Source organism: Chroicocephalus ridibundus, chromosome 12, assembly GCF_963924245.1.
Source record: "Chroicocephalus ridibundus chromosome 12, bChrRid1.1, whole genome shotgun sequence".
In the NCBI taxonomy this organism is placed as follows: Eukaryota; Metazoa; Chordata; class Aves; order Charadriiformes; family Laridae; genus Chroicocephalus; species Chroicocephalus ridibundus.
Genome location: NC_086295.1, coordinates 14,897,659 through 14,917,060, shown reverse-complemented (window position 1 = coordinate 14,917,060; position 19,402 = coordinate 14,897,659). Strand labels below are relative to the sequence as shown.

The following is a 19,402-nucleotide window of genomic DNA, read 5'->3' as shown; positions in this document are numbered from 1 at the left end:
TGTTCCTACCACAATGGAGTGCAGAGCTCCAATCCTGGCGCAGGCGAGCATGGCTACAACCAGCTCCAGGATCATCGGCAGGTAGATGGAAATTCGGTCTCCTTTTTTCACACCTGGGGAGCGAAAATGAACCTGGTGTTTGTCAAAATGAACACGTCACACGTAAAAAGAACAGGACATAGAAAGAAATTAATGCTTTTAAAATCAACACTGATATGCACACAACAAAACTTCAGCTGGAGGTAGAGCTGAACCAGCCTTGGGTTTTGCCTTTCAAGCTCTATGGCTCCTGTAAGACGACTGCAATGAACACTCCATATTCTCACCAGACACAGCCCTAGAAGGAGGCAGAAATTTAATCACTGACCACTGCCACTGGAAAACCCCAGAGCAGGAAGTTTTGAGCACAGATTTCTTCTTCACACAGCTGTCGTGACAAGCATTGATTAGCTTTCACAGACAGAGCCAGAGACGAAACTCCAACAGTTTGCTGCAGAGCAAATCTGCATCCACCCTGATTTACAACTGTGGAAGCAGATAGAGAAGTGAAGCATTTTGCGCGGAGTTACCCAACAGACTGCAACTGTGTGGAAAATGAACCCAACCTCCAAAACCCTTCCCAGTATCCAACACTACTATTGCTTCAGCCGCGTACCTTGGCTGCGGAGGACATTGGCGAACTGACAGACTTTGTGCAGCAACTCGTTGTATGTGATTTTCGCAGAATCCCCAGGTTCATTCCCTTCCCTGGAAAAGCAAGGTAATATTTGTTACAGTACAAGCATTACAAGGTAACAGTGACCTGCAAATTCAGAGTTACTCACTGCTATGGACAACAAATGTCCTCTCCCGCCCTTCCAAGCACAGAGTAACCAAACCCCAGAAATCCAATCCTGGACTAAAATTCTCCAGTAGTAGGAAAATTTAGTCCAAAGTCCCCATCCCTGTTTAGATTACTACATCTGAAAGCAATCAAATGCATGCAGTGGAAATACATGGTATTTTCAGAGTGGAATCAGGTAAAAAGGGTCCAACAAAACCAAAGTTAAGAGCGCAGAGGCTTGAGAGCAAGTCAGGATTTATGGTGTGGCGCTCTCGCTCACAGGCACTTATGCCTGCAGATATGTCTGTGTGAAATATTGGCCAATGTCATCGTGCAGCAACACCCAGCGCTTAAATACCTACCATCTGATGGACTGGGCTGGGATGCCAAGGGCTGTCTTATTTTCCAAGGTCATATATAAATATACCCGTGTATATTTGTTCAGCGCCAGGCCTGCTCTCTGTTATTGTCTCTGTGGTCCTCTATGAACCAGCTCTGGGCTCCTGCAGCCCAGGTGCTGGTTCAGTGGGACCTTGCCATCAGACACACCAATGGGAAGAAGAGCCAAGAGCTACACCTGGAGATGGAATGGGAATATCACATCCCCAGGGAAATGGTTTGCTGCCAAAGTAAAAACCAGCTAATTTTAATGTGACACAATGCTTCAGCCATGCAAATGAGATGGCACTCCCTACAGATCAGGAGATTAACGAAGAATGTGAAATGACTTCACACTCGGCAAAGCATCAGCCTGCCACACCCAGGAAGGAGGGAGACACTTTCCCAATTCTCTCCCCAAGGCAACCAGCACAAAAACATTAGTGATCCGTGGAAGAATGGGGTACCACTCTCAGCTGATAGTCCCCCTGGAAAGGTGTCCCATTGAGTATATGCAGCCACATGAAAAACAACACCAGCGCTGGGGAGAAGCCAGGAAGCACCTCTGTGCCGTGCCCTCCCTTAGGACTGCAGCCAGGCTGCGTCTAACTTGGGAATAGAAACGTCACTTCTTTAACATCTCAAACAGTCCAGAGAATGCAAAAAATACGTCCTGAATTGTAGCTAAAACTAACCACTGCTCCCCCTTCCCCCAGCAACACAAACAGAAGGAGGGCTGCTGTAATGCAGAAATGCGTGAACACACCCCCTCATTTCTCATGTAATTCCCCAGGAAGGGCCTTTCCATGTCAGCACAACAGTGGCGACGTGCTCCGATGGCAGACACAGTCCTGGTGGAAACAGCATCTAAGAGTTGGGAAAGCCCCTCTGGTAGAAGCTCTGTAACGCTTGCCCTCGTAGGACAGGGGTGTCGGAACTGGTGGTTACACTCGGATCATCCCAATCAAAAGCTGCTCATGGATCTGCTGCTTTCAAACTCTATCTATCCCTCTCGATACCTAGTAATACTTCTGACTTTCACAGCACCCTGCAGCAATTGGGTCCATCGACACCCACACTGACGTGCACAGAGCAGTGTATCTTCCCACCAGTGGCTCCCAAAAGGGGATTCCCTGCTCGATCCTTTATGCAAGTTTGGCCCCTTTTAGGTACAGAGAGGAGAGAAACAAGAACGCCAAGAGAAAGAAAAACATGGGAATGAGGGCAAGCAGCTCTCAGCTGCCCTGGCATCTGAGCAGCTTCTTCCCCTTTCTCTGTCATAACCAAGAGCATCACTTCAAGCTAAATGACGTGAAACTGTTAGATGGGGTGTCGGCTACTAAAGAGAAACCGGGAAATCACAGGGTTTCTTTTTGATTTTACTACACCAGGGCCAAAGATCCAAGAGCTGATTTCAGTGCTGGACTGAGCAGCTGTAACTGATCTGGCTCAAAGAAAGAGCATCTTCTTCTGTCACACCTGGCTGCACGCTGAGAGCCTTCCCTTGCCATGGAGAGGTTTCCCTTGGTGCATCTACACCGCAAGTGTGGCAACATCTAGGCTAGTCCTGTGCAAACCTGCTTGGGTCCAGGCGTGCAGTACCACTGTGTGTGCAGCTCTGCCCCTCAGCGATGAGCCTTGCTACGAATATCTCTTAAAGACAATTACAATGCTTCCAAATGCGAGCTGGAGCATCCCATCCCACTAATCCCTCACCTGAAGATCTCTGCAGCGGGGTCTGCTGGGCACTGTGGGCAACCCAGCCCCAGCCCAGTGTAAACCGGCAGAACAGGGCAGGGAGGAGGGACATCCCTTTGCCTGTGCTCTGCTGCAGCATAGGATCTAATTACAACCTTTACTAAGAGAGAAACATGTTAGGAGCAAAGACTAGCACAGGCTGTCCCATCTGGAAGGCTTCCCACGTACGCAGGTAGGAGGCAGGCAGCCCGCAGCCGTGTGAGCTATCTGGGGGCTCGGCTGGAGGTGAAACGCTGTTTTGGCTGGCGGCAGACTTCGCCAAGGACACAGCAGAAATCACGTTGGTTCCCAGTGCCACCAACGTGGTGGTGTAATACCTACCTGAGAAGGGAGAGGAAGGCTCTGCTTTGCACGTAAAACTTGGGAGTCCTCTGACACAAGCCCTGCAATCCAGCGCTCCGGGAAGGCTCAGCTCCCTGCCTTGAGCCTTCACCAGCTGCATTGCTAACGCGTCTCCTCAGCAGATTGCAACAGGGCCTGGCCGTGCCAGCCCTGCACACCCCCACCGGGCAGAGCTACGCTGCCTCCCATGCATGGTACCTGCGAGGGACAGGGACCTGCCCAGAGCCACCCACACGTGAAGCACTGCTTGGACACCCCTGCTCTCCCTGCACGCAAAAAGTGCACCTCAAATACACCAGGTCCTCCTCCTCGCTGAGCTTCGGGAGGGTAATTCAGGGCAGGGAATACAACCAGGCTTGCCCTCAAAGGCAGCACGCACAGGACACCGCAGGAGGAAGACAGCGCAAAGTCAAAGAGAAATTAAAACTTTTTGCAAGGGTTTTCAGAGGGCTTTCAAAGTCCCTTCCATTCACTCACTTGACTGCAAAAGAGCTCTACTAGCATCAGCAAGGGAAACCTCAGGCTTCAGATTTTAAGATGATCTTGTGCTTAATGGGAAATGAGTCACGTCCATGTTTCTACAGGACAAGACCCCTCCTTTCACCGCATCTCCGGCAAAGGCCTCTGAGCAGTCTCTCAAGAGCAGGCAAATTGCTCCCTGTGTCTGAAAATAGTTTGGAGTGCCCACAGCTACACTCAGAGATTGCTCCGTCCTTTTCTCTGGCACAAAAGCCAAGAGAATTATGTATTTTAGACAGGGCATTTAAAGGAATGCCCACTTGCACGCTACCAAGTACTCTGTGTGTCAAAAGCAAGCCTGTAAATTCCTGGCAGCAAAGTTCTGTGAGTGGCATCTTCCCTTTGGCACTCAGCGGATAAAAGCAAGAGCTGGGAGTCCTGAGCCCCTCACATGGACTTGCTTGTCCAAATTAAATTGAAAAAGAAATAAAAGTAAAATTTAAAAAACTCATGCTTCTGAAAACATTACCACAGCGCTCGCCTCCATGCCTACAGCGTACAGACCAAGGCCTGCGGAATCCAACATCCCCCAAATATATCTGTTTTTTTAAGAACGGGTGATGACAATAGTTGGCAGAGGCACTGCTGCACTTGCTGGCATGAGATCTTTGATCTAACAGCAAGCCATCTTCTGAACAGAAAAACCAATTTTCAGCTCCCCAAACTTCCCAGATACGTCCTTAGATGAAATACACAGTGAAACGCAGTTTGAGCCTGACATGTTTCTCATCTCCCTCAAACCGAGTCCTGCATTTAGCAACTAGTAATCCAACATTTTACAGTATCATCTGGGTCACAGCAGGAATGTATATGAGTTCTTTAGCACTTGAGAAGCCCATGTTTTACGTACTGCATGTTGCGTGCACACTTAGCTGGAGAAAGGCATTTTTTGGCCATATGGTCCCAGCTGAATGACCCATTGACTAAGTAAATGCAAGTCCTTTAAACTAAACACACAGATGCACAACTGGGGACTTTCTGAGGCAGGCTTTCTCCTGGAAATGGGTGCTTTGTTGAAAAAGTCAGATTTCATGCAAAGATGATGGCTTTTTAGCTGCCTGCAGCCATTCATTGCCAGGACCAGAGAGCCCAGGGGCATCAGAGACCATCACCACAGCAGTGTGCAGGACGGTAGCACCAAGCCCTGCACAAAATAGGTCCCTGTCAATACATTAGATAAGTGCAGAGCACTTATCATACCGCTCCCTTCCGCCAGCAGTTTAAGTAACAGCCTCTCTGCTCCCAAACGGGCACTGTGATGTACACAAGCCCCACGGCACACGCCTCTGGTGGTTCTACCAGTGTCTTGGCAAGAAACAACCATATGGAGAAGTCACGCTGGGCAGGGCAAGAAGAAAACTTCAGACGGGAAACCTCAACACTTGTCAGCTCTGTGGTACAACCAGGCTTATGGGAGGCTTACTGCCTGCTCAGCTGGGAGTTTGACCTTGGAGATGCAGAGCTGCACACCTCTTCCACCTGGTGCTCACGTAGCTAAATCAAGGTTAAGCCTCCCTGTAACAATGACCTCATAGACTAGCAAAAGATTTAGTGTTGTACATACATTGTGCAGTAGGGAAAGTGGTTTGTAGGAGCATGCAAGCAGTTCTTTAGAGCCGCATTAACTCAAACGTTGAGTTCCCTGGGGAGCAGTCAAGGATGCGGAGCAGCAGTGTGGGAGAGGGAAGCTGTGCCCAGATACACTCCTGGTCCTGCACCAAAAGCAGGGTAAGAAGTTACTGTGCTCTGCCAAGCATCAGGGCTGACTACAGGACTTTTCAAGGCACTGATCTGCTTCAACCACCCATCACATAACCAAGCGAGCATTACATTGCCCATCCAAGCAAGCTGAGCCCATCTCAACTGTAGGATAACAAGCAGTAGGGAGCAGTGGTAACTCCTTAACCTGCTACAGCTTGGTGGCCAAGGGGATGCACACTTCCCAGAGCACCCAAAAAGATCAAGCAAAGATGACCCTAAACCAAATCAGCAACGCTGTTTGGTTTCTCGCTTTCACCATTTCTAACTAAAAATTATTTGCATAACCTGTTTGAGTAATGGTTGAATACAGCTTCTCCGTGCAACGCTTCCTCAACATTTGCACGGAGCAGCAGGAAGCACAGGTTGCATCAGTGGGAATTATGGTTTTCAAGGTAATTGCCGATGATAATTGCAGTTTACAAGGGTTATAAAACCACTAAGAGAAGCTGGTGTACAAAAGAAAATGATGAAATGAAGCTGAGCAAGTGAAGCATTACAAGTTTTCAAGATCTGCCAGACCATCTGCAGATCCATAGAGAGTCAGAAGAAAAATCACAGACCAAAGAAAACCAGGGCACAAAGCCAAAGCCTATCTGACCCCTGTATGCTCCCACTGAGGACCAAGGGGGCTGAAGATCATCTAAGTTTCTCCTCTAAGCTCCTGTGACCACATCACCCTCAAATAAAAGCATTAACCCAAAGTGACCAAGCACAGCTGGGGTGTGAGGAACCGGGAAAGTAAGTTTTCAGAGAGAAGCAAACCACCAGAGCACGGTACGAGGCAAAGGAATCATAGAATGGTTTAGGTTGGAAAGGACCTTAAAGATCATCTAGTTCCAACCCCCCTGCCCTGGGCAAGGACACCTACCACTAGACCAAGTTGCTCAAAGCCCCATCCAACCTGGCCTTGAACCCCTCCAGGGATGGGGCAGCCACAGCTTCTCTGGGCAACCTGGGCCAGGGGCTCACCACCCTCACAGCAAAGAATTTCTTCCTGATATCTCATCTAAATCTCTCCTCTTCCAGTTTGAAGCCATTACCCCTTGCCCTACCACTACATGCCCTTGTAAAAAGTCCCTCTCCAGCTTTCTTGTAGGCCCCCTTCAGATACTGGCAGGCTGCTATAAGGTCTCCCCGGAGCCTTCTCTTCTCCAGACTGAACAACCCCAATTCTCTCAGCCTGTCTTCATCAGTGAGGTGCTCCAGCCCTCTGACCACAGACTCCTGCACAGTGGCACTTCCTCACGTGCAAGGTCGCTGGGGGCAGCCAGATGGGCTCATGGATTCCCAGTCCGCCCTGTGTCCAGAATTAGAGCAGCTGAAATACCAGGCGGAGCTTGGCCGGGCCAAGCTCCTGCCATCCCGGGAACGGGCTCACGTGCACGCCGCATGGGCAGCAAGAGCCTCGGGCCTTTCTGACGCCTGCGCTGGCACGCACGGGCTGCGTGCTCGCCTACCGTGGCTACCAGCTGCTCACAAACCTCCTGCTGCCATTTGGCCTTGGCTATTCTCAGGAGACCCAGGAAACCTGCCGCCTGAAGAAGGGTCTGCCTGGAGACAGCTTGGTAGTTTGGGAACAACAGCCGTCAAAACTGAAAAAATATGATTTCTCCTGCCACCCCCAGCCTTGTTTATCTCATCTAACACTGGCACGGCACTGAAGTAGAGAGAGCCCTTTAAAATCTCTCCTTGAGAAAACATGTTACATTGAAATTTAAAGTTTGGAGAGACGAGCTGTGCAAAATAATCGGAAAAAGACACTGTCTCATTAGAAAAAAATGCTTGTATTTGCATGGATTGTTCAATATGGCAATGCTCCTATACAGACTGGCCAAAGCAGAAGGGTATCCAGCAGGGTCTGCACCACTGATTCCAGGAGGGAGCCAGGGAGGCCGAAATGGGTTTGCAAAAAACCTTCATGAGAACATTTCATAATAACAGGACAGACTGCCCAGCCCTGCCCATGCTTAAACGTCACCTATTTCCCACCACAGTAATGAATAGCAGCAAGTACCCAAAGGAGTTCTTTGAAGGCTGAGAGGTTTTTCAAGTAAAAGGTTTACCGGAAAGCTCAGCCCCTACGGTCCCCACAGTCATGCCCGAATCCTGTTGCATTACGACAAGGATCAAGAAAGAAGAAGTTGTATAATGACAGAGTGCAGCCTGGGAGAGGCTGGTGAAAAGGTTTTCCCAGTATGTTCAGAAATATTTGGCAGCACTGAGAGAACACTGTTGAGTACACCTGGCAACAGCAATCCTAGGGAAAAGAAGTCTTATCAGTTTAACAGCATCACCTTCTAAAACCATACAGTTAACTCTGAGATCTGCATTAGGACAACCCTACGATTTTTCCCCTTCGGTGCCCCCATACACATAGGTAGGATGTAACAAAGCTCCACTGTCAAATCCATCTCTGAGCCAGACCACCTCAACTAAAAATCGATCATGAACCCAGGACGAACGGGCTCCTATTGCTGTAAAGAAACCCAAACCAGTCTGGCAAACAGCGCTGTGCCATGCCAAAGCAGGAGCCCTGTGCTCTGCAGAGCACGATGCCCTGTGTCCAGCCCCCAGTGCCCATCCTCTCTGGCACAACTGACTCAAACACAGGCCTGGTTTTGTTATACCGTGCCTGTGTTTTACAAAACAGCTAAAACGGAGACTATTTCTATAGGGACACTGGGCCATCATCTGCTCTATGGTGAGGGACTGAGTCTTCTAATCACCTTTAAAAATAGCCATATGGAAACGCAGCCTACTAAGAAAACACCCAACAACCTGCACAGTTGCTAGTCCCATGGGAAAAAATGCATCAATCCTTCTGTCCTTCCTTCTCATTAAATACATTCTCAGCTACTCTTTCTATTTGCAGCCTTTCAGAACCTGAACAAGCACCAGAGGCATCTAAAGAAATAATATTTATCTTGTGCAGTCCAGCCACTGTTTGCTTCACCATACCCTGAGCGATGCCTACAGCACAGTGCTCCGCTGGAGGTGGACACTGCTCTCAAATCATTTGTTTATTTATTGATCCTCCAGTTTTCCCACTCACCTGCCAGGCTATGCTCTAAAATCTACTTGAAGCCCCTTTCTCTAGATGGTGGGATGCCCAGACATCTCTAGAGGAACCGACACCTCCCGGCTTACACTGCTGCTGGTTCATCAGCCAACAAAAGCAAGTGAGTAAAGCCCATGTGATGGGGTTTGTACAGCTTGTGTTCACACCTGAGAACCAGAACACTCAAGGGTAACAGTTTTAGAGAAGACAGGATCAACAGCAGTCAGCAAGACCCTCTTCAAGGGAAAGCTCCTATTATTTTGCCACATTTGACAAAATAAGGCAGTTCACAAGTAATACAGACCACATGTAAATCCCCCGGTGATGGTGTCAGCAGCCACTCTGTGCTGGCAGGTATCTGCTCAGTGGCAAGGGGAATTCTGCTTTTCTGTGGCTTCACATTCTTCCCACTCGCTTGATACTGAGTAACCATCAAGTCAAGAGGATACACATTAACTCTAATTGTGTTCTTACTTTCTTAAGTATTTACTACATAGGAGAACTGCCAACGAAGAAAAATCACGGCTTTTTACCTATTTTATTTAGAGGAAAGTTTAAGATTTTTAAGCAAAAACTAGGGTTTTATTTAAAGAAAACTATTACATAGTGTTGCAACAGAGCTCATATGCAAGACTTACGCAGTAGGTCACCGAGTTTGGCTGGCCTCAGCCAGCGCTTCTAACCCTGTGAGCCAAATCCACACAACATTGTAGAAGAACACAAGAGTTTGACACAAGAGGAAACATTTTAGATGTTTATCATAAGTAATACTTTCAGAGCAGCATGGACTATTTTTACCAGTCCAACAGGAGGAGAGCTTATTTCCAGCACAACACAGCCAATTCCTTGTTTAAACAATTTGCAGGAGGGCCATGAAACATATCCTGCACAAAGCTTCTAGAAGTAAAATAGTCAACAAGCCATCTGCAGCTGGGAAACTCCCCATTTTGGGAAATACTGCATCTCTGGATGGAGCATACCACCAAATTTTCAAGACCTTCTAGAAACACTGAAATCCAGTCAAGCTGATTTCAATGGAGGCTCAAACAACATCCGTCAAGGCCACAACAGGAAATAAAACTTTTAACGAGCTTTTTGGTGGACATTACCACTTCATGCCTCAAAAACCTCTACAGGTGATGGCTAGATGTTACCTGCTGGACTGTCATTGCATTCTATACAAGGAACATATCTGAGAAGATGTTCAGCAGCAACAGGATTGCAAAACATGCTTCACTATCAGGTACTGAGGTGTGGAAAAAGTAACCAGGAAGGCCATCGATTTCCTTGAGGGATTCCCCTAAAGAAGGGAGGTGATGTGTGAAAACGATGGGCTTTGCATTTATGGAGAACTGACAGGGCTTGCGATTTCATATCACACCCCATGTTGATGTTTACAGCAAATGAGGTGCAGAAATGCAAACAAAGAACTGAAAGCCTGCTCCAGCCGTGCACAACAGCTCTGAGACAGGGCTCGGCACAGGAGGAAAAGGCAAGTTCATTGCGTTGGTGGGAGTCAAGAGCTCTTGCCAAAGCACTGGCAATCAGTACTACAGCCTAACAGCTCTGGGCACAGAACGCCCACCAGGCACAACAAATGCAACTACCCACAGGAAAAATGCCATGCTTGGACCAAGCACCCACTTACACCTCTTTTGGCAAAGCCCGATCACTTTGTCCCCTGCAAATGACACTACTCAGAGTTAGTCTCATCCACATCCAGTCTGAGTCCTTGTTCACTTCTGCTCGAATGACACCAGGGTGTCAGGGGAGAACACGCAAGCCATTCACACGGCTAAAATAAAATAATCAGGTTTTCTAGTCCAACAAGCAAACTGAAGGCTCTAATCTTCCACGTCCTGAATCCGTACAGGAGTTCACCATCCTCTCTGTCCATGAACTCCATTTATCCACCTCAAATTTCAACTCTCCTGCCAATATTCACAATATACCATCATTGCATAACCACGGCGCCCCTCCCAGCAGAAAGCAAACTATTCTTAAAACATATCAAGGTGCCTGTAATATCTGCCAGAGTTACGATATACAAATTTCACAGACATGAGAAAATCCGGGAGCTATTGTCTGTGCATGCACACCCCTCGCTACTCCCCCAGGTAGGTATTGTGCAACCACGCGCCCAGAGCCATGCAGAAAGGTGGTTTTGGGCAGGGTATAAGCAAACTTTTTAAGACAGGGGTGTAAGAAGCAATTCGTGAAAAATTATTAAATCCCTTGCACTGAATCAACAGAGCCAGACCCTCTGTCAGAGCAATGAGCAGCATGAGGAAAAAAAAATAAGAACATAAAAGCCACCACAGGTCTCATTTGCATGGCAGTATTGCACTTCAGCACTGGGATGTTCACAGCAGCTCAGACAAGAGCCTCTTAGACTAAAACAAAATACCATGCTGGGTCAGAACCAGGGTCCAGTGTTTTTTCTCCAGGAGGAGCAGCAGGAGATGCTGTTTATGGAGGGCACGTGAGCCTGGCCACCAACAGCAGTTAAGTTTCAACACTGACCCTGGGGGAACCTGCTGCTGGTCCTGAAAAGCGACCATTAAGAGCAAGGAAACAAAGGGTAATGCTAAACCAGCTCCATAGAAAGACCTTTCTTCCATTCAAAGTTAAATTACTTCCTTGAACAACCTTTTGTGGAAAACCTCATGTAGGTGGTCTGAAAACAGCCATATCCCTGCGCTCAGTGCGACCCGCCTTGCACTCCAGCAGGTCTGCCAGCGGGACTTCACTTCACAGCAGCTCCATCACCTTTCCCAGCAGACTGCACTGGTCCACGCACAGTGACCCGATTCCACTGTACCGCTAGGGATGCAAGTCAGATTTACCAGTTCCCAGGACCCCCTCCATTGCCCTTTCTAGATGGAGTGGGGCTGGCAACTCCCAGTCCTTGGCACAGCAGTCCTTTGCAATAACACACAGCACACCCTGGCCAGCAGCTCTGCAATTTCACATTCAAATTCCTGCAGTCCTCTGGGGCGCATGCCATCTAATCCTGGGCACTTACTGACATCCAACTTGTTTATCTGGTCAAATACTTCCTGGATATTCCCTTGTATTTATATAGACGGATGCTGTATCCCTGCCAGTAGCAGCTACCAAGGGTTTCAGAGCAAAAGGCTGGGAGCAAACAACTCCAACACAACCCAAATGAAAACTGCTCCCCTGATTGAAGGCTGTTGCCAGTGTGCGTTCCCAAGCAGGAGAGCTTCCTTATGCAAACCCTCTACTCACCACTCAGCTGCGGAGCAACCACACAAATGCTGCCCAAGCACCTGCTTTATTTACAGGCTTGATTTAGGAACTGTTAAAAGGGGAGAAAAGCCCCGTTCTGCCTATGGGAGCAGGTTTACAGGTTGTCTGAGCTCTGTAAAACCAGGGGTGCTTCTGAATGGGCAAAACCACAGGAGACCACAGGCGCTGTGAGATGAAGCGGTCACCAACCTTCAATGTCTGTCCCTTCCTTCATTGCACTGCAGAGCAGAGCAGCACAAGGCCGAGAGGTCGCTAGAGCTGCCTCCCTGTTCCTGCCCTGCATCCTAAGATGGAAAAGGCTCTGTAGAGCAAGAACAGGGCTTGAGATCTCTGAAATATCAAAACAACTATCTTTCCCAGCAGCTCCCTGCAAACCGGCATGCGTACCTGACAGAGATGAGTCAAGCTCTGCTTCCGAGTCAGCCCTCAGAAGGGAAAAACAATTTCAAGCGACTCCGTGCCTGCCAGCTGTCTAAGTAATGTGGTGCTCAAAACCCTGACTCACAGCATCCGGGAAAGCACACCCCACAAACTGGAAGCCCACAGGACAGTACCTGCCTGAAGAAGGTATTTCCCTGCTCTCACATATTTAGTTCATCCCTTTGGCACAACCACTCATGTGGTAACTATCTCAGAGATTTCACTAATCACTAATAAAAGAGGATGTGGGATGCAGCACACAAGTACAAGCCATTAACAGAAACACTTGGGAGAGACTGACAGAGACAGGAGAAAACTGGTAGATGCCAGGTCTCAGCACATACATATGCTATCATTGGAAACAAGCTTCAGACCATGATCCCTGTGTTTTCCAGCCCCTCAGGCCAAACCAAGAACCTCCACACCCTTAAGCAGGCATCACCTTGCTGCCCTGGGGCAGCACCATCTTTGTATCTCATCTGCAGTCAAACCCACAGGAGGACAATCAGGGTGATTACATGAAATTGGTTCATTTTGAGTTCAGCACGGCCTCGCTCTGAACAGCCCACAGCTGAAGATGGACACTGGAGAAAAGCCAGGGAGCTACACCTGAGGACAAGCTATGAGTCCCTCCTGTCCCAGTTTGCACTTATATATGAGCATCCAAACACAGCGGCTGTTTGCACTACTGCCACACCACTAACCACACTGGTTGGTGACTGTCCCAGAACTGGCAGAGGAAGAATTCCACCAAAAAAAACCCGGAAAGCACAACATGACCTGGATGCGTCTGAGCTAGAACAGCTCCTCCCTTTACTCCTTGTTTTAATACCAGGTTTCTATTGATGCTCCCACCATTCCCACTCTTGCACTACCCACACAGCTCAGAGTCAGAGAGTGCCCCACAAAGCAGCGATGTTGTCGTTTGGAGGTACGGGAAATACTGCTCTACAGCATTCAGGCAGATGCCGTCAGTTTTGTAAATCCCCTCCCAGGCTGGAAGATTTCCCAAAACCCACTAGAAGACAGCTACACTTTCTGAGATGGAAAGCTACAAATATCATTGCCCTGAAGAAGGGTACAAGATCCATAGCTTAATAAAATACAAGTACATTCAATGTATTTTATCGCCTACGTAAGTGTACCTAATCTGCCCATTTTCCAGAAGCAGAGCATTGTACTGTCCAGCAATGCTTCCAAAGTAATTAATATCTGCCAAGACCACCAATCTAACAGTCCACACTCAGCACACGCAATGGGGAGATGACATGGATTGCTGAGGATGCACCACAGAAAGCCTCTCTGATTTTCAGGGCTGAGTGGGCCCCCTCCTTTTTCCCATGGAGAATCCCCATGTAGCTGTGCTGAGCCTGGGTAGTGCTGCAAGCATAAGCCAAGCACATGGTAAATTTTCTATAACACTTCTCACAGCTTACTCAGATTCGTTTATGGCTGTAACAGGATACGGATATAGTATGGATGTAGCATGTATATAGCAGTAACAGGGGAAGAGCAGCGTTGGGTACAGCTGTACACAGCTTTGGCTGCACTCAGCAGCCTGCAGGCACACACCTGCAAACATACATCAGTAAAAGCAGCCTTCTCAGTGGTGAATTTTTATTCTTTAAACAAACTGTGTGATTTAGGGATGTGCTTTCACTACCAGAACAGTGTTGAAATAGGCTGCATCACTGCAAGTATGACAAGTCATCCAGAAAGTTACCAAAGAAATGAAGAGTCAGTTTGGCACAGGAGACTCAAAAGTCCTGAAGGCAGTGGGAGTAGCAGAGCTGCATGCACCGTGCAGAAGCTGGCTACAATTAAGCACTTCTGAAAGCCTAGACATTAACAGCCAGCATCCTCAGTCACAGCATCTGACAGTAATGGAAGACTGATACCTGCAAAGGTATCTAAAAAGAAAGCCAAAACACAGTGCTGATCTGGATTATGGAGACCAAGCACTTTATTCTCGGCAGTTTAAGGCGAGATTATTTCCGCAAACAGAAGAGGTCCAGACCTTTACAGCAGAAATGCAACTGAAACACAGCTTCATCAGGTTTCATTTCTGACTGTGGAATGGCACATCCCAGAATGAAGCACTCCATGGTGAGGAACAGCCACCAGACCAAGGTGCACCAGCACCACAGCAGCCCCAGGAACCAGCAGGTGTGGGCTTATCCCAGTTGGCCCCAGCAGCACATTGAGATCAAAGCAGTGCTTGGCAATCTGTATCCTCTCTGGAAGGCTGCTGTCCAAAAAACATTTCCAGTTTCCTAACAAAAACCTCTAGAAGTGCTCTGGACCTTTTTTTTTTTGGTTTGGGTTTGTTTGGGACTTGGTGTTTGGGGTTTTTTTGTTTGTTTTGGGTTTTTTTTTTTATTTTTTTTTTTAAATGCTCTATAGTTGTTCTTTTTTCTTACAGAAAGATTTATTGGAAGAAATCTCACTGCTACAAGCCCTTAAATCCTTTATTACATTTTGGAAAAAAAAAAAACCACAACACCCCAACACCCAAAAAAATCCCCACCTTCTCCATGTTATCTTTGCACGTCATGTTCATTCTAGGCCCAGAATGGGAACCATAGGCAGTTATTCTTTTGTTTAAACAAAGCTCTGGTAAGCTCTGGCAGCCTTTACTATCTTTGTTTCTCCTTTCTGTATGTGTTTTTCCATATGCAAGCATAAGAAAGCGGAAAACTGATGCACTCTCCCAAACATGGGAGAGGCCAGCAGCACCCTGCTAAGCCCACACACCTAGGCTACAGGGAGCCTAAAAACGGTGTGCAGAGCTCTACCTCCTGCCCCCATTCCCACCAGGCACCACCAGTACTGCAGCTGGGGTGACTGGTTTGAGAAAGGCAAGAACTAAATATTTCAGCTACGCACAGGCTACATAGAGAACAGGCTTCATCCAGGTACCTTCACACCCCGGGGTCTAATTAGAGAGAGTTTTGTAATAGGGGTTGTTCTTTCTGAATTCCCACCTGGTTATATTTTACACCCACAAGCTGCCCAGGCTGATGAGATGGTTAACAGGCACTTCAGCACAGAACTAAGGGTTTATCGATGTCACAGAGATATGCTTATAGCACAGCAAAGGCATACTGTGCTCTAATTAACACTACCCACCACAGATGAAGTCCTCAGCACTGCTTCAAGTCCCATGCCAGCACCCTCAGTGTCCCAGCTAGTTTGTCCAGCGCATTGCACCTGCAAAAGCCACCATAGGTATGTACCTGCACAGTAACCACTGTGTTATTGACTTCAGCCTTTCCAGGCAATTATGAAAGAGACTTCACTTTTGAGAGCAGCGCTTTATCAGAAACATTTCCTGGAGCTTCTGTTCCTTTTTAGGCCACATCAGCAATACCAGAGAAAGAGGAATCAAAAGCAGCAGAAACAGAAATACTTGTAACGTCCACAAGCAGCAAGAGGTAACATAGTGAAACAGGCAACAGAGAAAACACAAGTGTTTCCTACCCACTCAGGATGGTGATTTTGAACTACAGAGTCCTAACAGCACCAAGAGGACGATACCACGACAGTTAATGTCACCTACATAAAAATTCTGCAGCATGAAGCAACCCCATGTACTGCCCTTTGTGCTGAAACAGCAATTCCACGTGGCTTGGGATTCAGCCCCCTGAGCAGAGCCAGTTTGGGCAGTCCTTGACTGCTGGTGGTACAGGAACCTTCAGAGCAGCCTGGCCATAACAGATCCAGATGAACTGCTTGCTCCTTCAAGTCCATGCAAAACTTGAGACAGACGCAGTCAGCACCACATGGCAGCTCAGTTTTGTCAGCACACATCTCTTCTCAGAAACATTCACCAATGACTCAAAACATTATTCACTTTTACCCCATTTCTCTTCTCTGAAAGCAAAGATCATGGTCTTGCATCTTTTCAAAGCTCTCAGAGCTGGGCAGTCACCGATCCCTTGGTATAAGCTCAGCACCTTTTCCCATGTAGCTGGCTATAGACTTTCTTGGAAGTAAGCAAGTGGCCAACGTCTTTAAAAAAAAAAAAAATAATCCAAGTTTTCCCCAGGAATACCCTTTGGCTTTCAGAGGCTCTCATTTCTTTTTTGACCTTTCATACAGTGTGACAAGTCCCAAGTGTTTTAGGAAAGCGAGGTCATTCAGTAAGAGCATTAAACACAAAACGTGAAAGGAAAAATATGACAGCAACTACATTTTGTTATTGAAGAAAAGCATGTGGCCAGAGAGGCATGTGCGTGCTCCTAGAAGAGTAATTTTAGGAGCCATAACCCTCAGCCCTGCTTCCTCAAGACCTCAGTGCCAAAAGTTTGTGGGTCAGTACCGCAGACGTCACATTCAGCACGCCTGTTCCACCCTCCCACCGACATTCCCAGCTGACAGCTCCAGACACCCCAGTGCCAGGTCACTGCTGATAGAACCATGCTAGGAAAGTTTAGCCCAAAATAGCCAGGGAAAACTGGTTTGCTAAGGAGGAAGAGACCTTATTTTTCAGCACTGTGAACACCACGACTGACAAGACACCCAGCATTTTACTATCCACTCCAAGTTCTGCTCAGCACCACAAACACCCCCCACAAAGGCTGCCAGATTAACTAACAAGAAAAATCTTCATCCAGATCAAATTAGAGCTGTATGCGTAGTTGTCACCCAGAGATTTATGTGCAAGAAGAACCACGCACCCACTCCATCCACAAACCCCAGGAGGGTTGCCAGCACTGGCCTGCCAAATGGCTTTATTTGCTGGCACACCTTTACCTGAATGAGTTTACAAAGTTTTCATTCAGAAACCGCAGTTGTTTCACACCGGAGTGAGATGGAGAATGTATTTAACTAGCAGGGTAGTAAATACTTCCCACCATTTCACCTGTGTCTTATCAATATGACTGTTTGCTAGGTGGTGTGTGTAATTCTTTTACTGAAGTAGTAGCACTATGGATAGAAACTATAGTATGAACCCAAGTTAACAGTCGCAGCCAGAACTCCACCGGTATAAACATGTTCCTTTCTGCAGCAGAGCAGCCCATAGCCACCTTTATACCAGGTGACGGGGGGGACCCTTCAGCTGCACAAAATCACTCAGAGCAGCACAGCTGTTCATCATTAAAGCATCTGGTATTTTTATTGCCATGACAGTAAGACTCCAGCTGCTCTGCTGAAGGGACTCACCATAACCCAGCAAGTTACTGCATCCCTCACAAGTGGTACATTTAAGTGTGCTTCTGTGCTGCCGCATCCAGTCACACTGGTGCAAGATAAGCACATGCTCGTTCAAGGGAAACAGCAAGGCACTGTTCTCAGCTTGGGGACACAGCTGTGGTGCCAGCTGAGCTAGTTCAGCAGGGGAGCATTAGTTCTGGATCTCGGACCAGTGGAAACCTATTTTGCATCAATATGAAAATGTCAAGTTTCACATGGCTTTTAACACTAGTAGCTACTCCGGTGAAAAAAAAATAAAAATACAAGCATACTTCATATAGGGCTGGAAGTTAACTTTTCTTCCCAGAGGTAACACAGAGAAACCAGCTTTTCTGAAACCATCAGTGTTACGCACATTCGAGTGCAAGGAATCAATATATAAGCTCAGGTTTTAGGAGAACATTTCTGCCACTGGAGTAGAAATTTGCCAAACCCACAAAACATGAACACAGGAGATCTAGAGTTTATTAGCTTTTTGCCATTGGAGGTTAACTCTTCCTTATCCCACACCTCTACCCACATCTACCCACTTCACTAGGGAAGCACGGCACCTGCCTCAACGCCATCTGACTGCTCTTGGCTTTTCCAGGTAGACGCGTAAAGGCAGAGCTGGAAGTTGGGAGCTGCCCACTGCTATGCTGGGCTGCTTCAGTGTGTCCAGCATGGGCAGAGGCTCCATCGCATAGCTCTCCCCAAACGCACAGAGAGCAAACACCTATGTAAAGATTAATGCCTCTCAGGTTTTACCATGCTATAATTCACCTCAGTAGAGATCAAGACTGTTTGTACACTTTAGCATGACATTTACACATCTTCTACACCATAATAAAAACACAAATTTACCAGTAAAAAGCAATTTTGTCCCCAAGTTTCTTCTCGTTGACATTTCTGTCCAGGAGGTTGTAGCAGATGTTGGTGGTGGCCCCTTTCATCCACTCAATGAAGATCTTCCCCTTCGTCACATCGAAGTTGTACTTCAGGAAGGGTCCCGTGTGCTGACTCTTCCAGTAAAACTCTTTAGCGATGTCACCCCAAAACTCTGCAAAGGCAATGGGCAGAGCTCACGACACATAAACAGGCAGGGAGGTGTAAGGAAGGGACAGGGACCCATGTGTCCCCTGCTGTGCAGGGACAAAGCTGTGAGGAACAAGAGGGGCAGCTCCCACACTCCCACACCCCACACATGGGGAGCTCCCCGCGGCCCCCTCCCGCCCCCCCAACCCCGCTCCCCCCCCACCCCGGAGGAACCGGCAGCGCCTTGCGGGCTGCCGGCCAGGCCCCCCGGCCCCGCCGCGGCCCTTTCCCGGGGGGAAGCTGACACGGAGCGGCTCCCGCCGGCGGCTCTCACCGTGCGGCTCCTCCACGGAGCGCTGGTAGAGGCGCTCGTAGTGGGGCAGCGAGGGGACGTGGGCCGCCGGCAGCAGCTCGGGCCGCGGCCGGTACAGCCGGGCCTGCTCCTCGGGCAGCACCATGGCGGGGCGCCGGCGGCTCTGAGCGGGCGAGCGGCCGCCGAGCCCGCTTCAAAGCGGCGCGGAGCCGGGGGCGGGGACGGCGGAGGCGGCGGCCCGCCCTCACGGCGGCACGGCGGGGAAGGAGGAGGGGGCAGCGCCGGCCCGCAGCGCCAGAGCCCGCCCGTCCACCGCCGCGGGGCCCGCCGGGCCAGGCAGGCTGCCTCCGGGCTGCAGCAGGCCCGGGCCTGCCGAGGCTCGTCGGCACCCGGCTGCGGGCGTGTGTCCCTGTCAGCCATGTCACCCTGTCAGCCGTGTCACCCTGTCAGCCATGACCCCCCGCGTCAGCCATGCTTCCCCCCACCCACCGTGTGCCCCATCAGCTATGTCCCCCTGTCAGTGGTCCTTTCTGTCAGTGGTGTTCCT

General features: G+C 48.6%; 1 protein-coding gene across 2 annotated transcripts in view; it reads right to left on the bottom strand.

Moving 5' to 3' along the window:
• Window positions 1–19,060, bottom strand: part of ACSS2 (acyl-CoA synthetase short chain family member 2) — a 33,553-nt gene extending 14,493 nt beyond the window's left edge. Inside the window, exons 1-4 of one of the 2 annotated variants that reach the window (XM_063349738.1) lie at window positions 18,877–19,060; window positions 18,372–18,567; window positions 656–747; window positions 10–113 (exon numbers count right to left, since the gene is read on the bottom strand). In XM_063349738.1, coding sequence (XP_063205808.1) covers window positions 10–113; window positions 656–747; window positions 18,372–18,567; window positions 18,877–19,000 — 516 coding nt within the window. In that variant the 5' untranslated portion in view covers window positions 19,001–19,060. The remainder of the gene's footprint in view (window positions 1–9; window positions 114–655; window positions 748–18,371; window positions 18,568–18,876) is intronic. The other variant, XM_063349739.1, reaches the window with a different exon arrangement.
• Window positions 19,061–19,402: the final 342 nt, after the last annotated feature.